The sequence below is a fragment of the Borostomias antarcticus genome (genome assembly GCF_949987555.1).
Source record: "Borostomias antarcticus genome assembly, chromosome: 2".
In the NCBI taxonomy this organism is placed as follows: domain Eukaryota; kingdom Metazoa; phylum Chordata; class Actinopteri; order Stomiiformes; family Stomiidae; genus Borostomias; species Borostomias antarcticus.
Window position 1 is genome coordinate 41,789,060 of NC_140235.1, and position 10,000 is coordinate 41,799,059.

At 52.0% G+C, this 10,000-nt stretch overlaps 1 protein-coding gene across 1 annotated transcript in view; it reads right to left on the minus strand.

Annotated features, from left to right (window-relative positions):
• The window catches only part of ncs1a (neuronal calcium sensor 1a), a gene marked incomplete at both ends in the record, with an annotated part of 20,016 nt that overhangs the window by 4,327 nt on the left and 5,689 nt on the right, over nucleotides 1-10,000 (minus strand). The window contains 3 exons of the mRNA XM_084459626.1: nucleotides 1,343-1,421; nucleotides 2,376-2,514; nucleotides 8,501-8,525. Of these exons, the coding sequence (XP_084315752.1) occupies nucleotides 1,343-1,421; nucleotides 2,376-2,514; nucleotides 8,501-8,525 (243 nt within the window). The remainder of the gene's footprint in view (nucleotides 1-1,342; nucleotides 1,422-2,375; nucleotides 2,515-8,500; nucleotides 8,526-10,000) is intronic.

The following is a 10,000-nucleotide window of genomic DNA, read 5'->3' on the forward strand; positions in this document are numbered from 1 at the left end:
CGATCAATACGACCGGCACTCCAATACCGATCAATACGACCGGCACTCAATACCGATCAATACGACCGGCACTCCAATACCGATCAATACGACGCTGCTCTAATACAGCCAGACGCTGTGGCTCCTGTCTTGGGCTGGATCCAGGCTACCTGCCTTCCTTCTGTTATGAATGCCCTTTTATAATGTGTTTCTTGCACTTTGTTTTAAATGTCCTTTTATAATGTGTTTCTTGCACTTTGTCTTGATGCTTTTAATGTCTCTTGTAAAGCACTTTGAATTGTCTTGTTGCTGAAATGTGCTCTACTGTACAAATAAACTTGCCTCCATCCCAAATAAATCTATCCGACTGATTATGATAAATTAGAAATAGTGGCACTGGCCAGTGCCATGAGAAGGACCTTGGTATCGCTTTCACAGGTTAATATGTCACATCCTGGTCTTTCTTAGCCTAGTCTTTCTAACCCTAACCCTAACCCTAGCCCTAGCCCTAGCCCTAGCCCTAGCCCTAGCCCTAACCCTAGCCCTAGCCCTAGCCCTAACCCTAGCCCTAGCCCTAGCCCTAGCCCTAACCCTAACCCTAACCCTAGCCCTAACCCTAGCCCTAGCCCTAGCCCTAACCCTAGCCCTAGCCCTAGCCCTAGCCCTAACCCTAACCCTAACCCTAGACCTAGACCTAGCCCTAGCCCTAACCCTAGCCCTAACCTTAGCCGTCAGTGGTGCTGCTCATATCATTCTGTCCCCCATCTTTTTCACAGCAGTGTTATGGACCCATGGATGTATTAATAGAACTGTATGGACCACAGACTGATGCACTCAGACCAGATGAGCACAGTGGCACTAAAACAAGGACCACCTGATCCATAACCGCAAAACAATCAATTAGACCTGAGCCCAATACTGCAGCCATGGTCATTTATCTTGTCCAGGACACTCTAATTAATAGAGCAGCCCCAAAACACTCTTCATACATTCACAGTCAAACGCTTCCGACGTAGTTGAGGTGCACGAAAAACTGACACATTCACAAAGGCTTCCTGACCGGTGACCAGACTGGCGCCGGAACAGTCAGACTACAGACGCTGGACAGAACAGACAGGACTCAGACGCAGGACAGAACAGACAGGCTCAGACGCTGGGCAGAACACAGACTACAGACGTAGGACAGAACAGACAGGCTCAGACGCTGGACAGAACAGTCAGACTACAGACGCTGGACAGAACAGACAGGCTACAGACGCTGGACAGAACAGACGCTGGACAGAACAGTCAGGCTCAGACGCAGGACAGAACAGACAGGCTCAGACGCAGGACAGAACAGACGCTGGGCGGATGTGTCTCTTACATCGGAGCTTCTCGTCCAGTGTTCCTCTGGAAGTCACGGACAGAGCCTGAATGAACTCTGAGAACTCAATACGTCCATCCTGCCGAGAGAGAGAGAGAGAGAGAGAGAGAGAGAGAGAGAGAGAGGGAGAGAGAGAGAGAGAGAGAGAGAGAGAGAGAGAGAGAGAGAGAGACTCAACGTCAGGAGAACCAGGAAGTCTGGCCATTTTCATTCAGTCCCATGTCTCTAATAGATAACAGATAGCATTAAGAGAAATAAAGGACACATGGAGGTCATTTAAGTGGAGATGACGGCAGACAGGGAGGTTAATCCATGAGACCCGTGATAATGCCATCCAGCATAAACATCACATTCAGTTACATCAAGGAATTCATTCCAAACATTGCATTGGGCAGCATGTCCTCTCATATCAAGGCTAGACCCGAGGAGGGGACGAATGGTGTGTGTGTGACAGAGAATGAGTGTGTGTGTGTGTGTGTGTGTGTGTGTGTGTGTGTGTGTGTGTGTGTGTGTGTGTGTGTGTGTGTGTGTGTGTGTGTGCAGGGTTGGTGTGTGTGTGTGTCTGTGTCTGTGTGTGCTTGTTCTCGGTAGAATGTGTGATTATACATGGTGTGTGTGTGTGTGTGTGTGTGTGTGTGTGTGTGTGTGTGTGTGTGTGCAGGGTTGGTGCGTGTGTGTGTCTGTGTGTGCTTGTTCTCGGTAGAATGTGTGATTATACATGGTGTGTGTGTGTGTGTGTGTGTGTGTGTGCAGGGTTGGTGTGTGTGTGTGTGTGTGTGTGATTATACATGGTGTGTGTGTGTGTGTGACGCCACAGTAGCAGAGTCAAAGAGATGGTGATATGCTTTTGCATCTACTGTGAATTTGTATACAGTATATATCTACTATAAATGTGTATCTGACTGTCCCTTTGTTGTGTTGTCATGGCGCAGCGAGGGACCCTACAGCCCGGCGTGTTGTCATGGCGCAGCGAGGGACCCTACAGCCCGGCGTGTTGTGATGCGCAGCGAGGGACCTACAGCCCGGCTGGTACCTTGTTCTCATCAAAGACATTGAAGACGAAGGTGGCGAACTTGGTGGGGTCACCGAAGGGGAAGAACTGCTTATAAATCTTCTGGAAGCCAGCTGAGTCCAGCTGACCGCTGGGGCAGTCTTTAATGAAACCTTTATACCTGAGGAGGGAGGGGGAGGAGGGAGAGGGAGGAGGGAGGGAGAGGAGGGAGGAGGGAGGGGGAGGGGGGAGGGAGAGGAGGGAGGGGGGAGGGAGGAGGGAGGGAGAGGAGGGAGGGGAGGAGGGAGGAGGGAGGAGGGAGGGAGAGGAGGGAGGGAGAGGAGGGAGGGGAGGAGGGAGGAGGGAGGAGGGAGGGAGAGGAGGGAGGGAGAGGATGGAGGGGAGGAGGGAGGAGGGAGGAGGGAGGGAGAGGAGGGAGGGAGAGGATGGAGGGAGAGGAGGGAGGGAGAGGAGGGGGGGAGAGGAGGGGGGGGGAGGAGGGAGGGGGAGGAGGGAGGGGGAGGAGGGGAGGGGAAAGGAGGGGGAAAGAAGGGTAGGAAGACGGAGAGAGGGAGGAGGGGAGAGAGGAGGATCAGCAACAGAGAGAGAGAGAGGAGAGAGAGATGAGGGTGGAGGGGGGAGGGGGGAGGAGGGGAGAGAGGGAGGAGGGGAGAGAGGGAGAGACAGGAAGTGAAGAGAGAGAAAGAGTTAAGGCCTGGATCTATCAACAGAACAGCATGCAGAATGAATCATGAGATCCACTCGACGCCCAGAGAACCACACAGAACCAGAGCTGAGAAGGAACACATCCTCTCCATCAGACAGAACCCACCGACGAGAGGTTCCAACATCTGAAAGGAAGCAGTAATAATGAATTTTAACACCCCAAATTGTGGAAATATGAAAACATCTTCGTGCCTTATTCACGGCAGATGCTGAGTTGAAGAACATCTGCAGTGATGGAGAGCTGAGGAGGAGATGGGAGGGAACGTAGGGGTGATGGGGGGGTGGGGGGGGGTAGAGATGGGAGGGAACGTAGGGGTGATGGGGGGGTGGGGGGGGGGGGGTAGAGATGGAGGGAACGTAGGGGTGATGGGGGGGTGGGGGGGGGGGGGGTAGAGATGGGAGGGAACGTAGGGTGATGGGGGGGTGGGGGGGGGGGTAGAGATGGGAGGGAACGTAGGGGTGATGGGAGGGGGGGGAGGGGGGGGGGGGTAGAGAAGGAGCCAGAGGTATATATTTCTGCTCATAACAGAAGAACAGACTGGAAGCCTGGGTCTCTGAAAATATGGAAAAATATGTTAATTTGGGAAGAAGCTATATCTAAAAGAGCCCAGGCCCAGACATCAAACCATAATTCACACAACCGCTCCCCCCAAACCCCTCCTACACAACCGCTCCCCCCAAACCCCTCCTACACACCCCCTCCTCCAACACCCCTCCTACACACCCCCTCCCCCCAAACCCCTCCTCCCAAACCCCTCCCCCCAAACCCCTCCTACACACCCCCTCCCCCCAAACCCCTCCTACACACCCCCTCCTACACACCCCCTCCCCCCAAACCCCTCCTACACACCCCTCCCCCCAAACCCCTCCTACACACCCCTCCTACACACCCCCTCCTCCAACACCCCTCCTACACACCCCTCCTCCCACACCCCTCCTCCCAAACCCCTCCTACACACCCCTCCTCCCAAACCCCTCCTACACACCCCTCCCCCCAAACCCCTCCTACACACCCCTCCCCCCAAACCCCTCCTACACACCCCTCCCCCCAAACCCTCACTCACAACCTGAACCCTCACTCACAACCTGAACCCTCACAACCTGAACCCTCACAACCTGAACCCTCACTCACAACCTGAACCCTCACAACCTGAACCCTCACAACCTGAACCCTCACAACCTGAACCCTCACAACCTGAACACTCACAACCTGAACCCTCACAACCTGAACACTCACAACCTGAACCCTCACAACCTGAACCCTCACTCACAACCTGAACCCTCACAACCTGAACCCTCACTCACAACCTGAACCCTCCCTCACAACCTGAACCCTCACTCACAACCTGAACCCTCACAACCTGAACCCTCACTCACAACCTGAACCCTCACTCACTACCTGAACCCTCACTCACAACCTGAACAAGCAGTATAGGACTACGGTCAATGTCATCCAATTGTTCATATGGGCTTCTCCTGTAGTGAATGCAATCCAATCCAATCCAACTTTATTTATAGAGCACATTTAAAACAACAAGAGTTGACCAAAGTGCTTTCCATTTCAATCAATACAAAAAAACACAGTAGACAACATAATAGGGCAATAGGAGCTTAATGAAATGCGAGACTGTTAGCCTAGCGTAGGACTAGTCAGCCAGACCGTTAGCCTAGCGTAGGACTAGTCAGCCAGACTGTTAGCCTAGCGTAGGACTAGTCAGCCAGACTGTTAGCCTAGCGTAGGACTAGTCAGCCAGACTGTTAGCCTAGCGTAGGACTAGTCAGCCAGACTGTTAGCCTAGCGTAGGACTAGTCAGCCAGACTGTTAGCCTAGCGTAGGACTAGTCAGCCCCAACTGTTAGCCTAGCGTAGGACTAGTCAGCCAGACTGTTAGCCTAGCGTAGGACTAGTCAGCCAGACTGTTAGCCTAGCGTAGGACTAGTCAGCCAGACTGTTAGCCTAGCGTAGGACTAGTCAGCCCCAACTGTTAGCCTAGCGTAGGACTAGTCAGCCAGACTGTTAGCCTAGCGTAGGACTAGTCAGCCAGACTGTTAGCCTAGCGTAGGACTAGTCAGCCAGACTGTTAGCCTAGCGTAGGACTAGTCAGCCAGACTGTTAGCCTAGCGTAGGACTAGTCAGCCAGACTGTTAGCCTAGCGTAGGACTAGTCAGCCAGACTGTTAGCCTAGCGTAGGACTAGTCAGCCAGTCTGTTAGCCTAGCGTAGGACTAGTCAGCCAGACTGTTAGCCTAGCGTAGGACTAGTGAGCCCTAACTGAACAATTACTGTTACTGAGCTGAGGTCAGACTGGGATGTTACTGGGCTGAGGTTAGACTGGGATGTTACTGGGCTGAGGTTAGACTGGGATGTTACTGGGCTGAGGTTAGACTGGGATGTTACTGGTCTGAGGTTAGACTGGGGTGTTACTGGGCTGAGACCAGACTGGGATGTTACTGGTCTGAGGTTAGACTGGGATGTTACTGGTCTGAGGTTAGACTGGGATGTTACTGGGCTGAGACCAGACTGGGATGTTACTGGTCTGAGGTTAGACTGGGATGTTACTGGGCTGAGGTTAGACTGGGGGTGTTACTGGGCTGAGACCAGACTGGGATGTTACTGGGCTGAGACCAGACTGGGATGTTACTGGGCTGAGACCAGACTGGGATGTTACTGGTCTGAGACCAGACTGGGATGTTACTGGGCTGAGACCAGACTGGGATGTTACTGGGCTGAGGTTAGACTGGGGGTGTTACTGGGCTGAGGTTAGACTGGGGTGTTACTGGGCTGAGACCAGACTGGGACTGTTACTGGGCTCAAAGTCACTTCTGCCTCCAGTACACAAATGGAAAAAAACAACCTTGTGCTGTTTTGAACTTGCCACTCAATATATAGCCTAGTGACCGAGCATCTGATGCTTTATTAGTAGTGCACATGGGATCCGCTGATGTGTGCAGCTTGCTGGCCCTGGTGGAGCCAGGTAGGTCTGCCAGGTAGGTCTGCCAGGTAGGTCTGCCAGGTAGGTCTGCCAGGTAGGTCTGCCAGGTAGGTCTGCCAGGCGAGGCTGGTGCCGTCGAGGCCCCTCAGAGGGAGGGCGCGGTGCCAGTGGACCTGCTGTGGTCCCTAACCTGCCCACACTCTGATGAGGACTGAATCATACTGTACCTCTGCCAACCCTATGAACGTCTGGGTATAGAGCCCAACGCTATAAAGGTCTGGGTATAACGCCTAACGCTATAGACGTCTGGGTATAGAGCCCAACGCTATGAACGTCTGGGTATAGAGCCCAACACTATAAAGGTCTGGGTATAGAGCCCAACACTATAAAGGTCTGGGTATAGAGCCCAACACTATAAAGGTCTGGGTATAGAGCCCAACGCTATGAACGTCTGGGTATAGAGCCCAACGCTATGAACGTCTGGGTATAGAGCTCAACGCTATAAAGGTCTGGGTATAGAGCCCAACGCTATGAACGTCTGGGTAAAGAGCCCAACACTATAAAGGTCTGGGTATAGAGCCCAACGCTATAAAGGTCTGGGTATAGAGCCCAACACTATAAAGGTCTGGGTAAAGAGCCCAACACTATAAAGGTCTGGGTATAACGCCTAACGCTATAGACGTCTGGGTATAGAGCCCAACGCTATAAAGGTCTGGGTATAGAGCCCAACGCTATAAAGGTCTGGGTAAAGAGCCCAACACTATAAAGGTCTGGGTATAGAGCCCAACACTATAAAGGTCTGGGTATAGAGCCCAACACTATAAAGGTCTGGGTATAGAGCCCAACGCTATAAAGGTCTGGGTAAAGAGCCCAACACTATAAAGGTCTGGGTATAGAGCCCAACACTATAAAGGTCTGGGTATAGAGCCCAACACTATAAAGGTCTGGGTATAGAGCCCAACGCTATAAAGGTCTGGGTATAACGCCTAACGCTATAGACGTCTGGGTATAGAGCCCAACGCTATGAACGTCTGGGTATAGAGCCCAACGCTATAAAGGTCTGGGTATAACGCCTAACGCTATAGACGTCTGGGTATAGAGCCCAACGCTATGAACGTCTGGGTATAGAGCCCAACACTATAAAGGTCTGGGTATAGAGCCCAACGCTATGAACGTCTGGGTATAGAGCCCAACACTATAAAGGTCTGGGTAAAGAGCCCAACACTATAAAGGTCTGGGTATAGAGCCCAACACTATAAAGGTCTGGGTATAGAGACCAACACTATAAAGGTCTGGGTATAGAGCTCAACACTATAAAGGTCTGGGTATAGAGCCCAACGCTATAAAGGTCTGGGTATAGAGCCCAACGCTATGAACGTCTGGGTATAGAGCCCAACGCTATAAACGTCTGGGTATAGAGCCCAACGCTATAAACGTCTGGGTATAGAGCCCAACGCTATCAAGGTCTGGGTATAGAGCCCAACGCTATAAACGTCTGGGTATAGAGCCCAACGCTATCAAGGTCTGGGTATAGAGCATGGGTGTATTGGGTATAGAGCATGGGTGTATTGGGTATAGAGCATGGGTGTATTGGGTATAGAGCATGGGTGTATTGGGTATAGAGCATGGATGTATTGGGTATAGAGCATGGATGTATTGGGTATAGAGCATGGATGTATTGGGTATAGAGCATGGATGTATTGGGTGTATTGGGTATAGAGCATGGATGTATTGGGTGTATTGGGTATAGAGCATGGATGTATTGGGTATAGAGCATGGATGTATTGGGTATAGAGCCCAGCCCACCAACACAACCTGATGGAACACAATGGCTGGCTTTCATATGGAGCTTTTCAGCGGCTCTCAATGTTCTGGTTTTGTGTGAGGGCAGCGCAGGACAGACCATCTCTCTACCTGGGTTAGGGTTAGGGTTAATGTGCTGGTTCTGTGTGAGGGCAGCGCAGGACAGACCATCTCTCTACCTGGCTGATACACAACAGACACCATACAATACTTCATGAATGTTGAAATATATGAATGAATATCTGAATATATAAATATTATAATATAACATATGAAATATCTGAATGTTTAATGAGTAATGGGAGTCCAGGGTTATCAGCTCAGTCTGCTGACGGTTTGTTTGCTTGGCTCTTTTTTCCTGTTTCCATCCCAGACGTGGTTCACAAAATACAGGATGTTGCGTTGGGTGTCCATGGCAACCAGGGTTGAGATGGAAGGTTTGTGGAACACGTGTAAATAGTTCTGCATGTGACGTTCCGCGGGCTTCGGGTTCCATAAATACAGCAGGAACATTGAGAGAGGGGAGAATACCCAGTAAGCAGGTCCAGTGAGGGAGTTCAGCCCGGCCAGACTAACACACACACACGCGTGTGATGGAACAGGATCCACCGTGTTCATTAACATGGCAGCTTTCCCTCAGAGAGATATGAGCATCGTGAGCAGAACATATGAGCACAACGATCAGGGGGGAATCAAGAGAAACTCACCATTGCTGCACCTCTTTTTCTGTGACTGTAGAGAAAGAAAAAGACAAGAGAAAGTGTGAATGTTCATGTTGAGGAGAAGGTGAAAACATCCAACTATGAAGAGAAAGATACAACCTTTGAATAGAGACCTACTGTAGTGAAACCTACTGTTCAGAGAGAGACTCCGATCTCTTTAACTGAACTTGACAATTGAACTAAAGTTCAAACTAACTATGAGGAGGAACCTCAATTAAAAGCGAAGAAACATTTCCCTCCACAACAACGGCTCGGGTGATAAATCAGCACATGCAGTCTCTTTCTTCATAGCGTAGCGTAGGAGCAAAGCACTGGGTTAGTACTGGGTTAATACTGGGTTAATACTGGGTTAATACTGGGTTAATACACCCCCCCAACACCCTCAACACCCTCCCAACACCCTCAACACCTAATGTGCATACAGGCCAAATTCAAGTGGCAGGTGTAGAAAGAACCAAGCAGCCCTTTTTAAATGACTTGCAGAATCCTGCTTCTTTGTTATTTTAGTCACAGCTACACCCCCGGGCTGGAGGCCTGTTCTGCCCTGGGGGGTCCTGTTCTGCCCTGGGGGGCTCGTTCACCCCCACCATCGCCCACACAGTCCAGATGTCCAGTATGTTTATTAATAAATCAATACATCTTTGTTCACATTAATCTGGCATGCAAAGTCCTTCCTAGCTTCTTAGCCAACAGAGAGTTCTCTTGTTCAACAGAAGCTCAGACCTCATCCAGGGTGAAAGACCATCAATGTGGGACAGACTTGGGGTGAATTTGGCCAAGCAGAGAGGAAGCAGGGGGAGGGGGCAGTAGCAGGGGGAGGGGGCAGTAGGAAGCAGGGGGAGGGGGCAGTAGCAGGGGGAGGGGGCAGTAGGAAGCAGGGGGAGGGGGCAGTAGCAGGGGGAGGTGGCAGTAGGAAGCAGGGGGAGGGGGCAGTAGCAGGGGGAGGGGGCAGTAGGAAGCAGGGGGAGGGGGCAGTAGCAGGGGGAGGGGGCAGTAGGAAGCAGGGAGAGGGGGCAGTAGCAGGGAGAGGGGGCAGTAGCAGGGAGAGGGGGCAGTAGCAGGGGGAGGGGGCAGTAGCAGGGGGAGGGGGCAGTAGGAAGCAGGGGGAGGGGGCAGTAGGAAGCAGGGGGAGGGGGCAGTAGCAGGGGGAGGGGGCAGTAGCAGGGAGAGGGGGCAGTAGGAAGCAGGGGGAGGGGGCAGAGCAGACAGGGCAGAGCAGACAGAGCAGAGCAGACAGAGCAGAGCAGACAGGACAGAGCAGACAGGGCAGAGCAGACAGGGCAGACAGAGCAGACAGGTCAGAGCAGACAGGGCAGAGCAGACAGAGCAGACAGGACAGAGCAGACAGGGCAGAGCAGACAGGACAGAGCAGACAGGACAGAGCAGACAGGACAGAGCAGACAGAGCAGACAGGGCAGAGCAGACAGAGCAGAGCAGACAGGTCAGAGCAGACAGAGCAGACAGGGCAGAGCAGACAGGTCAGAG